At 35.3% G+C, this 24,025-nt stretch overlaps 1 protein-coding gene across 2 annotated transcripts in view; it reads left to right on the forward strand.

The window, feature by feature from the left end:
- The window catches only part of WDR36 (WD repeat domain 36), a 49,774-nt gene that overhangs the window by 20,823 nt on the left and 4,926 nt on the right, over positions 1-24,025 (forward strand). For both annotated transcript variants that reach the window (XM_007531866.3, XM_060201260.1), the window contains exons 12-21: positions 714-859; positions 2,158-2,272; positions 2,653-2,818; positions 3,088-3,196; positions 9,034-9,113; positions 17,244-17,351; positions 19,500-19,597; positions 20,151-20,293; positions 23,383-23,502; positions 23,690-23,771. In XM_007531866.3, the coding sequence (XP_007531928.1) occupies positions 714-859; positions 2,158-2,272; positions 2,653-2,818; positions 3,088-3,196; positions 9,034-9,113; positions 17,244-17,351; positions 19,500-19,597; positions 20,151-20,293; positions 23,383-23,502; positions 23,690-23,771 (1,167 nt within the window). The remainder of the gene's footprint in view (positions 1-713; positions 860-2,157; positions 2,273-2,652; positions 2,819-3,087; positions 3,197-9,033; positions 9,114-17,243; positions 17,352-19,499; positions 19,598-20,150; positions 20,294-23,382; positions 23,503-23,689; positions 23,772-24,025) is intronic.

A 24,025-nucleotide genomic window follows, 5' to 3' on the forward strand; every position in this document is an offset into this window, starting at 1 on the left:
ACTTTTTCAGAGTGACTAAGAGGCAAAGGGAGAGAAGGGCATGGGGAGGGAAAAAAGAAGAAAAACCACAACCCTGAAGCTTCTTTGGATGTCAGTCCTCAAAAAAGTGATTTTGAGGAAAACTACTTCTCCTTTCTACAATTTTTTTGAGTGAAAACTGGCATAAGAAATAGCTGTTTCCTTTTCAAATACCATTTCTAAGAGCCTCTGTTTTCTAAAACAAATTTGAATTTGCTCATCTGCATAATTTTTGTTTGTGTGTTTTTGTTCTTCTAGGGTAGAAGCTCCTCTCTAGCATTCCTCTAAAGACCTTTGCAATGTGGCCCCAGTTGCCTAGACCTCCTCTACAAATGCCTCACTTATTTGTTGTACTTTATTTTGTGCAAGTCACTCTTGGGAGGGTGTGTATTCCTTCCCTTTACCACCCTGCTTATTTTATTGCTTCTCATAGAGGGTCATTGATTACTCTCCCTAGATCTGTTTTATAAGTTCTTGAATGTTCTTAAAAGACTCTATTGTAATTTCTTTTAATTATAAAAATTAGTTGTTAGATTGGAAGCTGATTGCTTTCGAGAATTACCTGCTTTCTCCCATTGGGTCTAGTATGTCTCCGGTGCCTGGTGATAACATGAAATTTTAGATATTTAGTAAATAAGAAGTAATGAATAAGGGAGGGAATAAAAAGCAATTTGATTTGTGACTGGTATTTTTAGAGGAAGCCCGTGAAAGTGACTGGGATGGTATCATTGCTTGTCATCAGAGTAAGCTCTCTTGCTCAACCTGGAACTATCAAAGATCTACAATTGGCTCCTACTTTCTCAAACCAAAAGAGCTGAAGAAAGATGACATAACTGCTACAGTAAGTGAATGTGCTAATGACATTTTTCTCCTTTACATTTTCCTGTGGTCACCTTTTATTTCAGTTTACTAATGTTAATTTTAGTAGAAAGAACATAATTTAGCATTTTGAAATTAATCCTTAACCATGTTAAATTTTCCAACTTGCACAGGTTTTAAGTCAAAATATCTTTAATCATATATAACATAATTTGGTGCCTTCAAATTTTCATTGAATAGTAGGATTGTTCAGTTGACAATCTAAAGATTTCAGAATTTGTCGATTTTTCTTGCCTGAATTATATTGAGTATATTATACTGTGCTCAGTGACAGATAATCTTAAGATTTTTTTCCCTTTTCTTGTTTACCTGTTTGTCTTCCATCTTTCCTTTTTTTATAGTAGTAAGATTTAGCCACATCTATAGGTTTGTACATACAGAAGTCACTTAAACCATATTTTTCTTGTTTTATGGGTCTTGCAAGAAATTTGTTTCAGAGAAATTCTGACGGATTTTTGCCCAAGCATGTGTTTTTTTGTAACCATTCCCACCTGTATTAGAGCATTTGTTTCAGTTTTCAGATTGTATAAAAGCAACATTGAAAGTGGAAATGGGTAAGGATTGTGTCAATGACCATAAAATTAATACTAAAAATCATCACTGTCTATCTAGCTGAATCTTCTTGTTTGTTGAGTTAACAGCTTACAAGATCGGATATGTCTAGGGGAAATAATTTCACACTTCTTCAAAATACATGTAACTATAGCACTCCCACCACCAAAGTACCAGTATTTTAACCACCACAGACCTTTGGGCTGCCTCCAAGCATTCAGCCCATTCTCCCTCCCCATTCAGTCTGTTCTCCCTCCGCATTCAGTTCTGTAGTCAAACTCCAAGGGTTTGTTTTTATCTGACTTTATCCCCTTGCTTTATTATCTTACTGTCTTTTTTTTTTTTAATAAATATTATTTTAGTTTAAATGAGGAAAAGTAGGGTACTGCTCAGTTCTGGCTTAAGGCACTTTTGTGAAAAATTACAGTTGAGGGCCAACTGATAGATAATTCTAACTTTGTAGATTTCATTTAAATTGGTACTGTTTTGTGGTCTTGGATAATTTCTTCATACTTAGAGAGTGGAGATTGAATTAAACAGATATTTCATGTACACTCAGACATGATTACATTATATTTACACAAAATAGTGGTATAACTCACTTAGGCTTTTTTTTTAAGTTGAATAAAATGTAGTTAAACATACTTCAGGAACTATATAGTGAAATAAAATGTTAGTCTCATTTATGCTTAATTTTTTTCCCCTAAGGCAGTAGATATAACTTCTTGTGGAAATTTTGCTGTAATTGGTCTCTCATCAGGAACTGTAGATGTGTATAACATGCAGTCTGGCATACATCGTGGAAGTTTTGGCAAAGATCAAGGTACTGAGCGATTTTTTAAAATAAAAAGTATATATTAACTGATACGATCAGTGGCACTGAATTCTTGAATGACAGGCATTTTGCTACAGTTGTTTGAAGGATTGTTGTCCAATTTCTGTGCTCATGGATTAATTAGGGAAAGTGAGTATTATACATATAGAAATGTTTACTTTAATAAAGCAGAAATTTTAGCTATTTTTCCTAACTTTTAAGACAATCTGATGGATTTTTTTTTTTTAAACCTGAGTGATCCTTATTAAATTTAAGACTTTAGGAAATATAAGTAGTGGAACTTATTTGAATGAAGAAGTCATTCTTGTAGTGTTCTGAGAATCACTGACAATTTTGAATTCTGTTTTTTTCTAACTTGTACTTTAAAGCTCACAAAGGATCCATTAGAGGTGTTGCTGTGGATGGATTAAACCAGCTGACTATTACAACTGGTAGTGAGGGACTACTCAAATTCTGGAACTTTAAAAGCAAAATATTAATCCATTCTATGAACCTTGATTCATCTCCAAATGCAATGCTGCTACATAGAGATAGGTAAAAAAATTTTCTTTTTCCATTTTATAAATAAAAAAGTTATTAAAAAAAAAATACTTTGGTCTTGATTGCTTCTGGTGTAGACATTCTTAATTTAAAGAAAGTATATAAGCCACATATACAAAAAATTAGGGTTTTAGTAAAGGGCAGCATTTTGTCTAATTTCTCAAAGTTGTACTTGACTAAAAAAAATTGAAATGATTGAAACTCTAGATTAAGGTTTATTAAAACTCTTAAATTTATCTTACTCTTAAATTTATTCTTGATAGTGGCATTCTGGGACTTGCCTTGGATGACTTCTCCATTAGTGTTCTGGACATAGAAACCAGGAAGATTGTCAGAGAGTTTTCGGGACACCAAGGTCAAATAAATGACATGGTAAAACATTTTTTAAAACTTTATTATTTTTTGTTTTTGTTTAGGTTATGTATGTTCCAGAAATTGAAACTCAGTTCTTCTAACTTGTTCTCTAAAGCTCACAAAGGATCTGTTATAGGTGTTGCTGTGGATAGATTAAACCAACTGACTGTTACAACTGGTAGTGAGAACTCAAATTCTATATAAGTAATAATTTTTGTAGAGCTTTTAAAGTGAAGTTTATAAAAAAATTTGATGTTTCATAAAAAATCATTTTTAAAGAAGAGCCCTTGCTCCCCACATGCAGAGTGGTAAAGCAGGTCTGCAGATATCTTTCTCTTTCTCTTTCCCACTCCCCTCTCAATTTTTCTGTGCTGTCAGAAACAAACTAGAAGGGGAAAAAATAGCCCCAGGGCAGAACAAACTTACAGAAAAAAATAGGCTTAAAAAAAGTAACAATAGGAGGCCTGGTGGTGGTACACTTTAAGTCTGCACGTTACCATCATGTGCAAGGACCTGGGCTCAAGCCCCCATCTTCCAGCTACAGAGGGGAAGCTTCACCAGCAATGAAGCAAGTTCTTCAGGTGTCTCTGTGCCTCTCTTCCTCTCTATCAACCCCACCCCTCTCAGTTTCTCTCTGTCCTGTTAAACCAAACTAGAAAGAAAAAAAGTAGGAGTGAATGGCTGCTAGGAGCAGTGGATTTGTAGTGCAGGTACCAAGCCTCATCAATAACCTGGTGACAAAGAAAAAAATCTTTAAAATGTGGTTGTCAGTTTTGAGGGATTTATTAAGTACATACTGTCATTTTGCATCAGTTGTAGTACTTTGATTTACTTGATAACAGAAATGTAGAAATACCTAGTGGCAATCCCAACAGTGATATATTTTTACACCAAAAAAAGAAAAAAAAATAGAATTTTCAGTGCTATTTCCTTAAAAATTGAAAAGGAAAAAAAAAAGTTAAAGAAATTGTGTTGTGATTTGTAGAGAGAATATTGACAGAACTACCCATTAACAGAATCTATTGTGTCAGCATCTCTGAGGCTTGAGATGTGGAGTATTTTTGATGAAATGGCATTTTTAGGAACATCTTTACTTACTCTTCCTATTTCTTTCAAACTTTAAATTCAGTGTCTGCACACTTATTCTGACGCAGTAATAAATTCTACCTTACTTAAATAAATCTGTGCACATTCGCAACATGCTCTTATCCCCCAGTTGTTTTTCTCAACCTCAATTATCTGCACTATCCTTAAGTAAATTAATATGTCAGTACTTTAGTATTTTAATTCTCACAGTATTAATGCAGCCTGGTGAACATGTAAAGTATAAATATACTTGCAGTTATGAGTGATCATAATCTCTGGTATGTTTAAACTTTTGGATGAACAATCTGTTGCAACTATAAAGACAAGCTTTATAATCATATCTGAAGAAAACATGTAGCTTTAGGATCATCTAAGTAGATTATCTAAATTTATTTTGAAAATCTAATTATTTTTATATTTTAAGTAGACCTGTGATAGTTTTTTAATATTTATTTATTTTCCCTTTTGTTGCCCTTGTTTTTTATTGTTGTTGTAGTTATTGTTGTTATCAATGTCGTCATTGTTGGATAGGACAGAGAAATGGAGAGAGGAGGGGAAGACAGGGGGGAGAGAAAGATAGACACCTGCAGACCTGCTTCACAGCTTGTGAAGCAACTCCCCTGCAGGTGGAGAGCCAGGGGCTCGAACCAGGATTCTTAAGCCAGTCATTGCGCTTTGTGTGCCACGTGTGCTTAACCTGCTGTGCTACGTCCCCGACAGGATTTTTTTAAATATTTATTTATTCCCGTTTCTGTTGCCCTTGTTGTTTTATTGTTCTTATTGATGTGGTTGTTGTTGGATAGGGCAGAGAGAAATGGAGAGAGGAGAAAGATAAACACCTGCAGACCTGCTTCACCCCTTGTGAAGAGATTCCTCTGCAGGTGTGGAGCCGGGGCTCGGGGGTCCTTAACGCCCGCCTTGTGCTTTGCACCACATGCACTTAACCCGCTGTGCTACCAGCCAACTCCCCTGACAGGATATTTTTTTAATAGAAACTATAGGAACTTATATAGCAGCATTGAATTTTTTGGAAATTGGTCTAGTATATAGCTTTTCAAGGAAATGTAGGATTCTCAATATTTTATATTTGAAATTAGATTACCAAAATGATTTTTTAAATTTATTTCTTTATTGTTTTACATTCAACAGTAAGTACAATAGTTTGTACATGCATAACATTCCCCAGTTTCCCATATAACAATACAATCCCCACTAGGTCCTCTGAATCCTTCTTGGACCTGTATTCTCCCCACCCACCCACCCCAGAGTCTTTTACTTTGGTGCAATATGCCAATTCCATTTCAGGTTCTACTTGTGTTTTCTTTCTGATCTTGTTTTTCAACTTCTGCCTGAGAGTGAGATCTTCCCATATTCATCCTTCTGTTTCTGACTTATTTCACATAACATGGATTTTTCAAGGTCCATCCAAGATCGGCTGAAAACAGTGAAGTCACCATTTTTTACAGCTGAGTAGTATTCCATTGTGTATATATACCACAACTTGCTCAGCCACTCATCTGTTGTTGGACACCTGGGTTGCTTTCAGGTTTTGGCTATTACAAATTGTGCTGCCAAGAACATATGTGTACCAGATCTTTTTGGATGGATGTGTTGTGTTCCTTAGGATATATCCCCAGGAGAGGAATTGCAGGATCATAGGGTAGGTCCATTTCTAGCCTTCGGAGAGTTCTCCAGACTGTTCTCCACAGAGGTTGGACCAATTGACATTCCCACCAGCAGTGCAGGAGGGTTCCTTTGACCCCACACCCTCTCCAGCACTTGCTGCTGTTACCTTTTCTGATGTATGACATTCTCACAGGAGTGAAGTGGTATCTCACTTGTCTTTATTTGCATTTCTCTGACAATCAGAGACTTGGAGCATTTTTTCATGTGTTTCTCGGTCTTTTGGATCTCTTCTGTGGTGAATATTCTGTCCAAGTCCTCCCCCCATTTTTGGATGGGGTTATTTGTTGTCTTGTTGTTGAGTCTGGCAAGCTCTTTATATATGTTGGTTATTAAACTCTTATCTAATGTATGGCATGTAAAGATCTTCTCCCATTCTGTGAGGGGTCTCTTGGTTTGGGTAGTGGTTTCTTTTGCTGTGAAGAAGCTTTTTAATTTGATGTAGTCCCATAGATTTATACTTGCCTTAGTCTTCTTTGTAATTGGATTCGTTTCATTGAAGATGTCTTTAAAATGTATGTGGAAAAGAGTTCTGCCAGTATTTTCTTCTAAGTATCTGATAGTTTCTGGTCTAACATCCAAGTCCTTGATCCACTTGGAATTTACTTTTGTATTTGGTGAAATATAGTGGTTCAGTTTCATTCTTCTGCATGTTTCAACCCATTGTTTCCAACACCATTGTTAAAGAGACTCTGCTTTCCCCATTTAATAGTTTGGGCACCTTTGTCAAAGATAAGATGTCCATAAGTGTGGGGCCTCATTTCTGGGCTCTCAATTCTATTCCACTGGTCAGTGTGTCTGTTCATGTTCCAGTACCAAGCAGTTTTGATGACAATGGCCCTATAATACAGTTTGAGATGTGGGAGTGTGATGCCTCTGGTTCTGTTCTTTTTTCTCAAGATTGTTTTGGCAATTCTAGGTCTTTTCTGGTTCCAGATAAACATTTGTAGCATTTTTTCTATTCTCCTAAAAAATGTGCTTGGGATCTTGATGGGGATAGCATTAAATTTGTAGATGGCTCTGGGTAATATATTAATTTTGGTGATGTTAATTCTACCAACCCATGAACATGGAATATCTTTCCACTTCTTTGTGTCTTTTTCAATTTCTTTGAGTAGTGACTCATAATTTTCAGTATTCAAGTCTTTCACTTCTTTGGTTAGATTTACTCCTAGATATTTTATTGTTTTTGTTGCTATAGTAAAAGGAATTGATTTCTGGATTTCAATTTCTTCTAGCTTAGTGTTTGCATAGAGGAATGCCACTGACTTTTGAATGTTAATTTTATAGCCTGACACCTTACTGTGTTGCCTGATTATTTTCAAACGCTTCTTGCTAGATTCCTTAGGTTTTTCCATGTATACTGTCATGTCATCTGCAAATAAGGAGAGTTTGACTACTTCTCTTCCAATCTGTATCCCTTAAATTCCTTTCTCCTGCCTGATTGCAATGGCAAGAACTTCCAACACTATGTTGAATAGTAATGGTGATAGTGGGCAGCGCTGTCTAGTACCTGATCTGAGTGGAAATGCTTCCAATTTTTCACCATTGAGTATGATGTTGGCTGTAGGTTTGCTATATATAGACTCCACACTCTTCAGGAATTTTCCATCTAATCCCATTTTTTGTAGTGTTTTGATCATAAAGGGATGTTGTATTTTGTCAAAGGCTTTCTCTGCATCTATTGATATGACCATGTGGTTTTTGGTCTTGCTTTTGTTGATGTGCTGGATCACATTGATTTATTTCCATATATTAAACCAACCTTGCATGCCTGGGATAAACCCCACTTGCTCATGATGAACAATCTTTTTGATAAACTGCTGTATCCAGTTGGCTAGAATTTTGTTCAGTATTTTAGCATCTATATTCATCAGAGATATTCATCTGTAGTTTTCTTTTTTGGTAGTGTCCCTGTCTGCTTTTGGTATCAGAGTGATGTTGGCTTCATAGAAGCTGGCAGGGAGTATTCCAGTGTCTTCAATCTTCTGGAAGACTTTTAAAACCAAAATTATTTTTATTTAATTTTTTTATCTTCCTTTATTTATTGGATAGAGACAGCCAGAAATTGAGAGGGTAGGGGGAGATAAACAGATACCTGCAACAATGCTTCACCACTCACAAAGCTGCTCCCACACACACAAAGGTGGAAACTGAGTGCTCCTTGTGCATTGTAACATGTGTGCTCAACCAGGTGCACCACCCAGCCCCTGATTTTTATTTTTTAGATGGAGATAGAGTAGGTAGAAAGACAGAGACAGACAGAGGGAGAGAGAGAGAGAGAGAGAGAGAGACTGATAAGGACCACAGAACTGGAACTTTTTCCATTGTAGTTGAGGCCAGACTCAAATCTGGGTTGTATGCATGCCAAAGCCTTTTACAATTCAAATGAGCTATTTTTCTGGCCCTCCAAAAATAATTTTAATTGAATAGTCTTGGGTAGTAGTTTTATGTTAAGACCAAATTGAACACAGTTTAATCCTATAAATAATAGTATAAATTAAAAACTGGATTGATAGGGAGTCGGGTGGTAGCGCAGCGGATTAATTAAGCGCACGTGGTGCAAAGCGCAAGGACCAGCTTAAGGATCCCGGCTTGAGCCCCCAGCTCCCCACCTGCAGTGGAGTTGCTTCACAAGCAGTGAAGCAGATCTGCAGGTGTTTATGTTCCTCTCCCTCTCTCTGTCTTCCCTGCTATCTCCATTTCTCTCTGTCCTATCTAACAGTGATGACATCAATAAGAACAATAATAACTACAACAACAATAAAAAACAAGGGCAACAAAAGGGAAAATAAATTTTAAAAAAATTGGGTTGATGCTATTAAATTTTGAAATAATAGTTTTTCAGTTTATAAATAATCATATTTTAAACTTATAATTCACTTAAGACTCCCCAGTCCAAGATATGGTATATTATTTCATAGACAATAATCCATTTTTGCTTAGACTTATTTTTTTATGAAGCCTGTATCAGTGATTTATTGCATCTTTTGAGTTGCTGAATATGTACACCCAAATATATATACATATGTTACATTTCTTTTTTTCCTTCCTTTCTACTTTCTTAATTTTTTTTTTTTTTTAAGGCTTTTAGTCCTGATGGTCGTTGGTTAATAAGTGCTTCAATGGATTGCTCCATTAGAACCTGGGATCTTCCATCTGGGTGGTGAGTTTAATTTTAAATTTTTGACTTCTGTCAGGTGTTTTCTCAGTCACAGCTTTTACATGTGCCTTTTACCTACATTTAATAGGCTATATGCATTACCCCCACCACCAAGATGATCCACTGTTCCTGGTGGCCTTTTTCTTTCTTTTAAATGTTGAGAGAGGTAGAGAAGGAGAGACACTGCAGCACCACTCCACCACTAGTGGAACTTCTCCACTGCTGTGCTCCCATGTGGTGTCACAGGGCTCAAACCTGACTTCTCATACATGGTATTGAGCCACCTATTGACTCCCTACTTACCTTTCTGAATGTGGGTATATTCAGGAATTTTTCTAACCTGACTGTACTTTATCCTTGGCATATTTTTTAACATTAAATAGCAGGAAGCAGTACAAGAAAAGCAATAAATGAGTGTTGGACTTGCAAGACTCAGGCCCCTGGCACTGCATAAAACTTTTTCTATAGTTGTAGCAAAAAAGTAGTGAAGAAAAATGTAATCTTTTTGTTTCCAAATCATTTTATTAGGTAAGTAATGGCTTACAATACTGTACATTAATATAGCCTCCTATCTTCTGATAGTAGGTTTGTGCACAACACTTCCACCACCCACCCAGTCTTTCTCCACCATCATCCTGATACCGTTAACCCCTTTCTTTTCCCCCAGAGTCTTTTAGCTGTGATACATCATATTCAGTCCAGGTTTCACCTTGTGTTTTATCTTCCTCCTCTTAACTTTGAACTATTACAAATTATGCTGCTTGAAACCACCCAGATACCCAATGACAGATGAGTGACTAAGAAAGTTGTGGTATATATACATAATGGAAACTTCCTACACTGTTGGTGGATGATAATCTGGAGATTCCTCAGAACACTGGAAATGATGCTACCCTATGATCCGGCAATTCCTCCCCTAGGGATCTATCCAGAGTACTGAAACCCACCCAAAGAGATTTAGTACACATAATGCAATCTTTCTTAGGTTTTTCTGTTTCTACAAATTTGAGAAATAGGAGCAGAAATTATAAACCTTAACAAAGAAAATTCAGGAGTCGGGCTGTTAAAGCACAGCGGGTTAAGCGCAGGTGGCGCAAAGTGCAAGGACCGGCATAAGGATTCTGGTTCAAGCCCCCGGCTCCCTACCTGCAGGGAAGTCCCGTCACAGGCCGTGAAGCAGGTCTACAGGTGTAATCTTTCTCTCCCCCCTCTGTCTTTCCCTCCTCTCTCCATTTCTCTGTCCTATCCAACAAGAACGACATCAATAACAACAACAATAATAACTACAACAATAAAACAAGGGCGACAAAAAGGAATAAATAAATATTTTTTAAAAAATGAAAGAAAACTCATTTGTCTTTTCTGATACTTCAGAATTTATGACTACATGATTTCATTTTAACGGTTTGTTGTTGTTACTGGGTTTTTCTTTTTTTCTTCACACTGAATTCATTTGTATAATCTATATTTGTATTGTGATTTAATGATGATTTACAACATAGGGGTATAGTTCCATACCACCATAGCTCTGTGTCCTTTTCACTATTGATTTTTTTATTGGTGATTTAATATTCATTTACAGAATTATAAGATAATGGGTTGTAGAATTCTACACTGTTTCCATCACCAGAGTTCTTTGTCCCTGGTCCCTCCATTGGAAACTGCAGCAGTTCTCCCATCTATCTGTCTGTATTTTTGTCCATTTCTTTCTATGATACTGTCTTCTCTTCTTTTTTAAGTCACACTTTCACGTACTACTACTTCCTTTTTTTCCTCTTCTCTCTCTGGGTCCTGACAGAATTGGGTTTCAGAGCCCTCTACTCAACTTCCCCTAACATTTCTCCCCGTCTGGCAGTATGGGCCAAAATTAGTTTTAGGGTGTAGAAAGTGGGATTTCTGGCTTCTATAATTGCTTCTCTGCTGGACATGGGCTTTGACAAATTGATCCATACTCCCAACCTTGTTTCTGTCTTTCCCTAAAGGGGTAGGGCTCTGGAGAGGTGAGGTTCTGGGACACATTGGTGAGGTTATTTGCCTACAGAGTTCAGGATGGAATCATAGCATCTGCAACTTGGTGTCCTAAAGGCAGTGAGATATTAAGCAGGAAAGAATGTTTAATAAACAGGAACCAAAAAGTAGGAATAGAGCAGGTAAGAATAGGGATTTTTTTTAAGGTAGATAGAAGCTAGGAAGTCTATTTTAATTATGTTCCTAGGGGTCCATGACTTTAGTAATTTTTCCTTGAGTTTGATAGCTGACATGGAGAGGAACTAAAAATAATATCTGAGAAAATGTTGCTAGAGCTGAATGTATAACTAGAAAGCTGGATTAAACACAGAGTAGCTCCCAAACTTGAAAATATTTGGTGCTGGTCTCTCACTTATGTATCGTTCAACTGATTCCTGCTTAACTTGTTTTACTCTTGTTATTATTACCTCATATAGAGACAGAAGGAGAAGCGACACACCACACACCACTACTCCACCACCATATGTAGGGTTTAACCTTGGTGCTCCTTCTCATATGGTGTCAGGCTTGAATCCATTGCATTGTGCATGGCAAGGCACATGCTCTGCTTTCTCTCTCTTTCTCTTCTTGGCTTTCTCTCTTGATTCCTTTCCTTTTTTTTTTTTCTTTTCTTTTACCAGAGCTCTTGTTATTGGTGATACTAAGGATTGCACCTGAGATTACTTGCATGCAAAACCTGTGCACCACTGCACCTTCCCCATTTCTAATCTTAAAATTAAGAAAATATGTGTGCTTTTAGATTTGGTTAAAATTCAGCAGTGTTCACCAATCTGTTCATGAATTGATATTTGCTATTGAAAGTCAGTTAAAAGACAGAATATTATCTAATTTTGTTGTTTGCACAGTAGGAACCTAAAGGAGAATGTATTTTGTTGTTTAAAATTATATAGGAATGAATAAAACATAAAATAATATCTCTGGACATAGGTTTACTTAAATTGAGTATGAAAGAAGAAGGATGTCATAGGAATAGCAAGGTATCTATTTAGCAGAAACAACACAAAGAGCTAAGCAAGAATAATGAAAAAGCAATATGGTACTTTTTTAAACTTCTGAAATAGCCCTAAATGAAGGTTTGGCCAATTGTATATCCTTTTCTTTCTCAGAAACTGGATATGCTATTGCCTCAAAGCATTTGACCTTTAGAAAGGGAAAACCCTGATGTCCTCATTTCCCTTCAAGGTTGATGCAGAAATGAGGCACACCTGCCTATTCAGCAAGCACACCAGATATGTGGAATATACATTAGCATGAGTGTCATTGAAGGAACCAACTATAATAATAACTAGGGACTTTTGTCCACAGGTGTCTTTTTTTGACTTTAAAATAAAGTAAAATGAAATAATTGGTTGAGTCCTTCAGCTTCAAAACATAAATGAAAGTCACATCCTTAAATTGGAAAAAAAAAAAAAAATCAAAGTGCTTTCTTTTTGAAGGTACCATAAAAAATAATGGGTAGTTTTTCTCCTTAAACCGTTGCTATTTTCTAAAAATGAACTTTATACATTGAATTGGGAAATTGTCCAGGTAATAGAGTTAGCATAAGTTCTTTTTTATTTTTCATTTTGTAGTTTTTGTTCATATAAGATAGCTGAGAAAGGAAGAAATATTCAGTTATACTAAATTGGCAAGCCATTTTTAAAGTGTTAAGTTTTTTGTTTTAGGGGTAGAAGAATTAGGATCTGAAAGTAACATTCAAAGCCATCAGCTTTTGAGTCAGCAAAAACCTTTTTGCTGCATTTCTTATTTCAATAAACAGTTGAATTGACTTAAATATGGTAGCTTGGTAGCTTTTCAGTATTCTTTTTTTTTTTTTTTTTTTAAGACATAGGTTTTTTTCAGTGCCTATGGAGGCATGAACCTGGTAGGAACACAAAAACAGGAAATGAGTTACATAGGGACACTACATAAAAAATAAAAAAAGGAACCACTGAACAGAACTGCTAAATAGCAAATTAGAAAACAGTATTATAGAATTGCTGTTAAGCACTAGACTAGAATTTATACAAAGTTGGCAAACACTCAATGTTCTTTTATATTTTGTTTTCCTTCATGTCCTGATTGGTGCAGATACAATTCCTGTTCTTAGTTCATTTTTACAAATGAGGAAGTGGAGACTGGTTATATGAATATTCAAGGTGATGTATATAAATGAAAGCAAAAAATAAGCATAGAAAAAGATTTGTCAACAGTTATGATGTCACCCTTGCTCAGATTGTGCCATATGCTTTGAGGATGAACTAAATATCTTGATAAGAAATAACAAGGAAGTAAGGAGTGAACCATAGATTACTATGTTTTTGAATTCTCCCTATCTTTTCTTTAAGCAAATAGTACAGCAACCCTTGGAGATTCCTAGTTCTTTCTTTAATAGGCAGTTTCATCATTTATATACAGTATGTTAAGTATTTAAAGCATTACCTGAAAAGTGAAACTAACTTTGAGTAAACTGTTGGGTGTGGTAACATACAGCTGTATCCATCTGGAATTGTGCCTAACTAAAACAAACTGCATAGGAACTGAAATGTTTCCTGTTATTTTTTTTTTCTTTCTTTCTTTCCTCTCCCTCCTTTGCTAAAAATTTTTCTGTATTTGTAGGATTCTCAGGAAGCAAAGTTAAAACTCTTATACCTGGAATTAATTTTGTCATCCTATAGCACTACCATTTCTTAGTTCTGGCTGTTTTTACTTCTTAAAAATTCTGATTAAACTCTTTGGGGAGTGAAAAAAAAAAGGTTTTAACATATTTGTTATATCTTACCTTCAACCCTTTCTGAGAAGCATTCCATGTGAAAAATTGCTATAGAGCATTATTTTTCATTTATCACTGAGGTAAAGCTATCCTGATTAAAGTTTTGTTTAGAAAGAGAACTTCTAGAAACTATCAAGAATGCAATTGGAAATGACTTACTGTGTGCTGCCTGTGTATGTAGGGCTCTGTGCTTGAAATTGATCCATTAGGGAATTGTATTGTCCTCTCAGAAAAAAAAATTATTTACTTGGAATTTTTCATTTTCTGTGATCACCAACAGGGTATATGGTAATTAAGTGTGACATTAAGCCTCCACATGCATACTTTATAAACTAATGTACAGTGAAAATATGCTGTGGAGGTGGAAATCTCCTTCCTCAATTTGATGTTTGTAATGGAAGGCACCCCTTCCTACACACACAGCTGTGGAAAGCAAGTTGCACAATGAATTTGGTAATTACAGTACCAAGTAAAATAAATTTGCACAAGTAGTAGATTTTCTTTTTATCAGATAAATTCTAAACCTGTTAAGATCTTTCACCCCCTCACGCTATACTTTTAATGAAGAAATAATTGATCAAAACAAGTGTTAAAACATGAACTTGCTGTACATCAAGTTAATCTTTATAATGCAGCAAGATAATATTTCTGTGTTGTATTATTTAGATTAAATTAAAATTAACATAAATAATTGGCAGTTTCTGATATATAGTGTTTAGCTAATTTAGCTTCCTTTGCCCCAGATCCCCTAACCCTTAAGAGAGAGCATTATTGTGAGCTAATTTAGGTTTGAGTACAAAAATATATTACTACTCACCATTTTTCTCATAAATGGAAACTAAACAGCTGTTTTTATTCCTGTGCACTTTGACCTATATTGTCATCTTGTCTTCCTCTTTTGCATTGTTTAATTAATATTCTTATAGTTACATGCTAATCACATTGAGATTTTTATCATGAGCAAGTCACTATCATCACTGGAAGTCTTTTTTTTTTTTTTTTTTGTAATATTTTCACTGTTCAGAATGTATTCCATGAACCAGCAGTGTAAGGCTTCCCCCGGCTGTGTATGTACTACTCAAATGTTTGTTGTGCTTTTAATATAAATAATGGCTTTGCTAGAATTCATACTGATTCACTAAGGGCACAGACTACTCAAGAGAACAGTCCTGACGCAGTTGCTTTCATCCTTGAACAAGTTTGTAAATCTTACCAGACCTCAGTTTGCTGATGTGTATAAGGAATGATAGACCAACTACCTTTTAAGACTTGAAGATAAATTCCTCCTCACACACCTCACTAAAAAAGTGTTAATGCCTGATTTTTTTCCTTGGTGTAATTTATATAATGTGGATTCTGAATTTCCCATTATTCTTTCGTGTATCTCTATGGATAATGTATTGATTTAAGTGTATAAAAAACTTTAAAAACAAAAGGGCTGGGTGGTGGCTCGCTTAGTTGGTCACACAAGTTACAATGCATAAGGACCCGGGTTCAAGCCCCCAATCCCCACCTCCAGGGGCAAAGCTTTTTAAATGGTAAAAGAGTACTTCACATGTCTCTGTCTCTCCCTATCTCCCCCTTCCTCTCTATTTCTGCTGTCTCCAATAAATAAAGATAATTTTAAAAACTTTTAAAAAAGAAATGTTATGTCTAAAAAAAAACCTTAAAAATAGCTATAATGAAAACCAGCATCACTTCTGTCAAAGATATTCCCAGATAAATGACAAGTACTTAAACTTTTCTTTTAATTTCTTTATTGGGAGATTAATGGTTTACAGTCAACAATAAAATACAGTAGTTTGTACATGTGTAACACTTCTCAGCTTCTACATTTCCATTCAACTCCCACTAGGTCCTCCTCTGCCATTATGTTCCAGAACCTGAACCCCTACACACATGCACCCCCGCCCCAGAGTCTTTTACTTTGGTGCAGTACACTAGCTCCAGTCCAAGTTGTGCTTTATATTTTCCCTTCTGTTCTTGTTTTTCAACATCTGTCTGTGAGTGAGATCACCCCATATTCATCCTTCTCTTTATGACTTATCTCACTTAACATGATTCCTTCAAGCTCCATCCAAGTATTTAAACTGTTAACTGGTCTAAGAAACCTCTCCCTGCATGATGTCACTGTTGGCCTTTCTCTTGCTCTTTAAATCTACCTTTTGTCTCTTTTTTTAGTTCAGATATCCATTGCTTGTTAGAAGACTGCTATCATAATCTCACTACTCTTTTTCTATTCAAATGTATTCTGAGAGTACATTTCTTTATGAAAGTGAGTATTATACCATTGTTGGATCAGTAATTCTTCAAATCTTCCCACTGGGTAAAAACACAAAGCAAATGTGGATATTTGATATTTAAGACCATATGCTTTTGCATCAAACTGCTTTATACTCCATCCAACGTTACTCTTTGCCTTCTCTTTATGTCTTCATCAGCATAGCTTTTACTTTCACATCCACTCAAATTCTGTTCATTTTTTTATTGTTGTTAATGTCGTTGTTGGATAGGACAGAGAGAAATGGAGAGAGATAGGGAAGACAGAGGGGAAGAGAAAGATAGACACCTGCAGACCTGCTTCACTGCCTATGAAGTGACTCCCCTGCAGGTGGGGAGCCAGGGGCTCGAACTGGAATCCTTTTGCTGGTCCTTGCATTTGCGCCACCTGCACTTACCCACTGCGCTACCGCCCAACTAATTCTGTTCATTTTACCTGGCTGTGTTTGTTCACTCTTTTTCTTCAAGCTTTTAACCACTTTCATAGTTTAAAATTCCATGTTAGTTCTCATAAGTCTTTTTATAGTTTTTGTTCTATAGAATGATTTTTCTATATATATTTAGTGTATAGCATACTTGCCTCTTTCAAGACCTAATAGGATTGCACAAAAGTTTTTACATTATTCTTATATATTCTTATTTACACCATTTATTTTTTACTCCTTTTTTATATTGTCTGGACCTTTATTATTTTCACTGAAATAGCATAAGTACAAGAGACTACTAGTGGTTAGATTCATTTTGAATATGTGACATCATCGGACTTGTCCCCAGGTTAGGCATTCCAAATGGATTCCAGAGAAAGAAAACATTTACTCCCTTATTCTTTTTGTTGTTAAAGCACCTTCAGTTAATCAGTCTATTTAATGTTCAGGAATTTTCTCACTAATAGATTGTTTTTATGTAGTATGTTTGGTTAACAAAACTGCTAGTGATTTTCTGGTGTTGGTGATTTGAAAAATGAAAAACAACACCTTTTATCCTTTGTTCATTAGCAAAAATATGCTTTGTGAGTTACGTTAATTTTGGAGTATTAGAATTCAAGTTCCTTTTATCAAGTTTTTTTTCTTTAGTCTTATAGATTGCTTTTTGTTGGACTCAGCACCTCTCAACGTGACTATGTCTCCAACTGGAGATTTTCTGGCCACCTCCCACGTGGATCACCTAGGAATTTATCTATGGTGAGTTTTTTTCATACAGTTTTACTTGGAGTAAGGAGAAGGAAGATGATAACTTCATAGTTGCTAATGTTGTTTAGTTTTTGCTTTTAATTTATATAATGGAGATATTACATAGCATAGAATTAATTCATCCTAGTTTATAGTTAATTCAGCAACTGCTTAGTAGTTTAAATTTATTCAAGTGTATATTCTTAACCACATTTTGATTTTTATACATTACCACTTTTTAAATATACTTTGTATTTAATCTTTATGGATTGATTGGATAGAGAAAGAAATTGAGGGGGCCAGATAGAGAGGATGAGAGATAGAAACCTGCAGCACTGCTTCACCACTTGCAAAGCTTTTCTCCTGCAGGCAGGGACTGGGGGCTCAAACCCAGGTCCTTTTACATTTGTGCCATCAACCAGGTGTGCCACCACCCAGCCCCACTGTATTTTTTATTTTCAGAAAGTAAAATTTTAAAACATTAGAAAAGTGCCCTAGTTGGGTCCTGACCTTACCTTACCTTGCCTCCACCCCACTATTTTACTCAATTTCAGCCTACTTTATAAACTTAGATATATGTATAATCAAATACTAAGATAGCTCTAATTGTATAACTCTTCATAACCATTTAAATATAATTTATGTGGTCTTCTACCTCCACTGACCAGAGACTTTTGAGTCTTCAAAATAAGTGTACATTGACTGGGGAGATAGCATGATGTTTATACGGATGTCTTACATGCATGAGATTCTATGGTCCCAGGTTCAGTCTCCACACCACTATTAAGTCTAGCTTATAAGTTAAGCAGTGCTCTGGAATGTCTGTATCTCTCTCATTAAAATAAAATAAATGTACATTATTTTCTTTACTTTTTCAGTTCAGATATCAAATTCTTTTAATTATTAAAAAGGAAACATTTTTCTTTCTCTTTTTTGAATTAATTTATTTATAAAATGGAAACACTGACAAGACCATAGGATAAGAGGGGTACAACTCCCACCACCAGAACTCCATATCCCATCCCCTCCCCTAATAGCTTTCTTGTCCTTTAACCCCATGGGAGTAGGACCCAGGGTTATAAGGTGCAGAAGGTAGAAGGTCTGGCTTCTGCAATTGCTTTCCCGCTGAACATGGGCAGTTTCATAATTAGATATTTAACATGAAAGTCATTTCTACATGTACTGCTACCTTAATAAGCAAAATAAAATAGGTCAAATCTGTGAGTCTTCAACCACCAGTACAAGAGAAGAATGGTATTACATTGCAACCTCGGCATCAGGAGTAGTTAATACTGCTGTTAATACGGCTTAGAACCTGTGAGTCATGACTATTTCTTATTTCACATACATAATGTATGAGCAAGAGAACCTGTTAGCACATCTAATTGTGTGTATTCTATCTGGTGCCCCACTACCTGGCCCCTGATATGCTGGCATGGTATAAGTATCTTCATCTTGTTTAGTTATCAAGGCCATGTTCACAGTCAACTAATAGAAATGTGACCACTTAGAAGACCATTCGAGAGAAGAAAAAATCCATTGCTGTTTAACTCCTAGCATCTGATTATCTACTTATCTGACTTAATCTCTAAGTGTATCTTCCTTTCAGTTTTGCTTTCTTTAAATGAAGGTTTGTATTTGTTAAAACAACTTTATATACATGAAACATAATGCTTCTTAAAAGTATATCCACATGGAACTTAAACATTTTTGGCACTGCATTAGTGAAAATAAAATAGAAATGCCATTAATACTATTGATGCACAGCTTTCTTGTAATGACAAGATATAACAACTCAGAATATTTTCAGATTAGTACTATATTTTCTATCCTTTTTTAAAATTTTTTTTACTATTTTATTCCATTTTGTTGCCCTTGTTCTTTTGTTGTAGTTGTTATTGTTATTGATGTCATTGTTGTTAGATAAGACAGACAGAAATGGAGAGAGGGGGAGAGAAAGACAGACACCTGCAGACCTGCTTCACTGCTTGTGGAGCCACTCCCCTACAGATGGGGAGCCAGGAGCTCGAACTGGGATCCTTTGCCAGTCCTTGCACTTTGCGCCACCTGTGCTTAACCTACTTCGCTACCGCCTAACTGCCTTATATTTTGTATCTTAACTGATAAGTTTTAAGATGTTGTTCATATTTTATTTCTCAGGTCCAACATTTCGCTGTATTCTGTTGTTTCATTACGACCACTTCCAGCAGATTATGTTCCTTCAGTAGTAATGCTTCCTGGTACTTGTCAAACCCAAGGTAATTACTAAAATGTAAAAAAGTTGAATTATAAAAGTTTATGGGTTGAGGTGATAGTATAATGGTTATACAAAAAGACTCATGCTTGCGACTCCAAAGTCCCAAGTTCAATCGCCTGCACTTTAATAAGCTAGAACTGAACAGTACTCTGGTTAAAAAAAAAATTATAATGAGAATAATATGACCCTAATAGGGGGTATATAGTAGTATAAGGGCACAGTTGAATGAATTCAGAGTGTTTTTCAACTAATATAAAACGACTTGAATAACTTCAAGAATCTATGAAAAAAATGTAGTTGGTGACTGGTATTGTTCAGATATATCATCAATTTGTATATCAATAGAGAGGTGCTTTGGATTTTGTGATAGGAATTGTAGTTCATGTGAGAAATAAAAATGGAAGAAAATGGGGTAAAATCATTAGAAATAGTTAATAACATTACATTTAGTGAGCATGTAATGAAAAGCAAATGATTCTGGAATGTTCTGATATGATAAAAATATAATTTTGCAATAACTTATTTTACCTGATATTTATTTAATTTGTTTTTAGATGTAGAATTGACAGAATTCATAGAGCCAAGTGATGAAATGATAGCGTATGAGTCCCCAGAACAGTTGAATGAGCAGTTGGTGACTCTGTCACTGCTCCCTGAATCACGCTGGAAAAACCTTCTTAATCTTGATGTCATTAAGGTAATACACTTAACATTGTCCCCAAAGGCCCTTCCCAGAAAAAATCTCTTTAACAGAGGTGGCTTGCGCTAGTGTGAAGGGCATTTAATGCCAAAGTGGTAAAAAGAAAGCCATTTCATTGAATGCTACTTAATTCACTGTGATTATCACAGTGTTTTATTTGTATATTTAAAATGACTTCAGGAACACTCAGCAGACTTTTAGACATAGTAAAAATTACAACCTGCAAGTCAGAGCCATTGGAAATTGGATGTTTTAAATTCAGCCAAGTAAAGTACTCTTTTAACTTAGAAAATTAGGAAAAATGTCACCATAATATGTGATGTTTCTTTTGTTAGTTTGGGGGTTTATTTTTCTAAATTAGTCTTAGTTTATTCTTTATCATCATCCTATACCCTGTCTACATAGTTTTTTTAGAGCTTCCTGTGTTAGATCACAAAACACTGACAAATACTAGTGTATAGCATTATTAATAATGGGATGAGTCTCAGAAATGTTCCTGAAATGTTATAACCATGGGGATATAAAACTGATCCCTTTATCCTTGAGGAACTTAAGAGTGTTCACGAGAAATGGACAATTATGCTATAAACTAGTATTTGTCAGTGTTTTGTGATCTCAGTTTCTGAATGGCAAAAGCAATAGGAATATTGAATAGATAATGTCACATGTTATCAGAGAGTAATGAGAGCTGGTTTTGATTTATAAAAGTTAATTTGGTTAGATGTTGTACACATACTCATTAACAGTTACATAGTGTGTGTGTGTGTGTGTGTGTGTGTGTGTGTGTGTGTGTGTGTGTCATTTATCTATGTCAGTGTCTATAACACTTTTTTTAAAAACACAGAATTACACAGGATTAAACATCTGTGGGTTGGTGGGTTTTTTTGTTTGTTTTTTTTTTTTAAAGTGTTACAGGACACTGACATAGATAACTGACAAGGTGTAGTAACTATTTTTGTGTCTAGTAACTTAGCAACAGAAAAAATGTTTAATTTGGGTAAGAAAAGAGAAGTTTTCACCTGTTTTCTTCATAGAAGTTAAAAGTGCTTTTCATTTTCTTGTCATTTTGAGAAACTGGATGTCAGCATAAAGGGAGGTTGTGTAGCTATATTGTTATGAAATCTCACCATCGTGTTGTTCACCATGTTAGTTATAAGTGCCTTAAAGAATACACCAATAAAAGTACAGATAGATGAATAATGTAATCTGAATAATGCTCAATTTATTTAGTTAACTTTTTGTACTACCTGCTCCTTGCTACTGAGTTCTATTTGTTCTGCTCCAAACTTAACATAGAAACCCGAGTGAAGGGAGTAGGGTTGTAGAGCAGCAGGTTAAGCACACATGGCGCGCAGCCCAAGGACCAGCATAAGGATCCCAGTTGGCGCCCTGGCTCCCCACATGCAGGGGAGTCATTTCACAGGTGGTGAAACAGTTCTGCAGGTGTCTGTCTTTCTCTTCCCCACCTCTCTCCATTTCTCTCTGTCCTATCTAACAACAGTGACATCAATAACAACAATAATAACTACAACAACAATAAAAAGGGCAACAAAAGGGAAAATAAAATTTAAAAAAAGAAACCCCAGTGAGTAATCTTTAGAGACATACTAAAGTCTAATATTTTTTATTTCTTACTGAATAAAAGAATTTAGATGATTTATCTTGTGATTAACTTTTCTATTTTCAGGGGTTTTTTTTATGAGATTAAATAATTTTCAGAACCCTCATCCAAAGTTTTTTGTTTCTTATTCACAACTCTGATTTACTCTTCTAACTCAAGAAAAGTGAGTTAGAAGGGTGACTAACTGTTATTGTTGTCCCAAAGGAGGGCTGTATATATCCTGCAAGAGGCAGTGCTTTGTCTTGCTTTCATTTAACTTCTTTTATGCTGTGCCTCCAGGAGCCCACAAGTACAAGTACATGTTGCTTTCTTCTAAAAAGAAAATATTGCTGGGATTATAGAACACCTAGAGAAGGAATAGGAAGGGTGGAGTAGATAGCATAGTGGTTATGCAAAAAGACTCCCATGCTTTGGGTTCCAGATTAAATCTCTGGTACCACCATAAGCCAGAGCTGAGCAGTACTCTGGTAAAAAATAAATAAAAATTAAAGGAAGGAAGAAAAGAAGAATGTAAAAGGAGTATCTGTTAGACAGTTTATAGAAAAACTGATCAAATGCTTCTGTGATAGTGGTATGTAGCAATATATTCACCCAAAGTAAGTTGTATCTTCGAGAATTTCCATGGAGGTTTCCCTGACAGAACTGTAGTAACACTTTGATGTTTTATAAACTAGCATTACTGTTTTTCCTTTAGGTAACTAAAAAAAAAAAAAAAAAAAAAAAGGGTGAAAGGGAGTTTAACAAAATGGCAGAGTTAGGGTCATGTGTCAGGGGAAAAAAAAATTACCAAATTAGTTTTATTAACAGATTGCTTCTTATTCTCCCTCTGACTCAAACTTTCTTCTTGAGAAACTACTGACATTTAAGTAAATCTTATTTTCTAGCCCATTTTGCAAAAATGGTTGTATCAGTGTAAAGGAAGTTGAAACTTACTCCACTGCTATTTCTTCACCTAAATGTCCATGTTTCACAATAATGTACTTTGTTTTCCTAAAAGGCTTTCCCACATTTTCTTTTTTCATTACCTTGTTGACGAGGGCCCTGGAAGACTGCATTGGTACTGGAAATACACTTACAGGTTCACCTTAAGACTTAAGGGTATCTGTGGTATTGGTCAGATGGGAATATTTATGTATTTGCTTACTTATTACTGGATAGAGAAAGAGAAATTGAAGGGGAAGTGGGAGATAGAGAAAGGGAGACAGCTACAGCAGTATTTCACCCCTGGTGAAGCTTCCTTCTTTCAGGTGGGGACTAGAGACTTGAAGCCAGGTCCTTAGCACATAGTAATATGTGCACTCAACTGGGTGCCCCACTGCCTGGCCTCTCAGATTGGAATTTATGTCAGTGTTCTAATGTGCAAAAGTTTCATTCTTTTTCAAATGTTTGAAACTTTAAAACTGTATTGAAATTAAATATTAGAAATATCAATAACCTTTTTCCATTTTCACTTTCTGTTAATCAGAAAAAGAACAAACCAAAGGAGCCACCCAAAGTACCCAAATCAGCACCATTTTTCATTCCAACAGTTCCTGGCCTTGTACCCAGATATGCTACACCTGAGCAAAACAGTGATCCCCAACAGGTAAAACCAGAGTAGAGTATTTTAAGTAATTATATTGTATATTGTGTAGTCTATTTATCATTCTTTACCACCTATACATATTGTTAAATTAAATATATAAATTAAGTTATACATCACATTGATGGTACCTTTTCATTGTAAATTGTACATTTTTATGTTCTTTAATGAGTATTTGTTTTTGTTTAAGTCTAAAGTGGTAAATCTTGGAATGTTGGCCCAAAAATCAGATTTCTGCTTGAAACTTGAAGATGGACTCATAAATAATAAATGTAAGTTAATTATAAAATGTTTTAGCAAGTATCTTCAACTTTACTTTGTGGAAGGAGAACTTGAGTAAAATGTTAGATTTCTCAGTACCTGAAAATAGTGGAAATAGTAGATAGAATTGTTGGTTGTAATCTGAAGTAATTTTTAGTTATTATATTAAATAAATAACACAGTACAGATAATATAACCTGCTAGAAAAGTTTTAGATTTTCTGTATGGAAATTGAGGTATATATATTTTACATTGCAGTTTGCAA

Source organism: Erinaceus europaeus, chromosome 11, assembly GCF_950295315.1.
Source record: "Erinaceus europaeus chromosome 11, mEriEur2.1, whole genome shotgun sequence".
In the NCBI taxonomy this organism is placed as follows: domain Eukaryota; kingdom Metazoa; phylum Chordata; class Mammalia; order Eulipotyphla; family Erinaceidae; genus Erinaceus; species Erinaceus europaeus.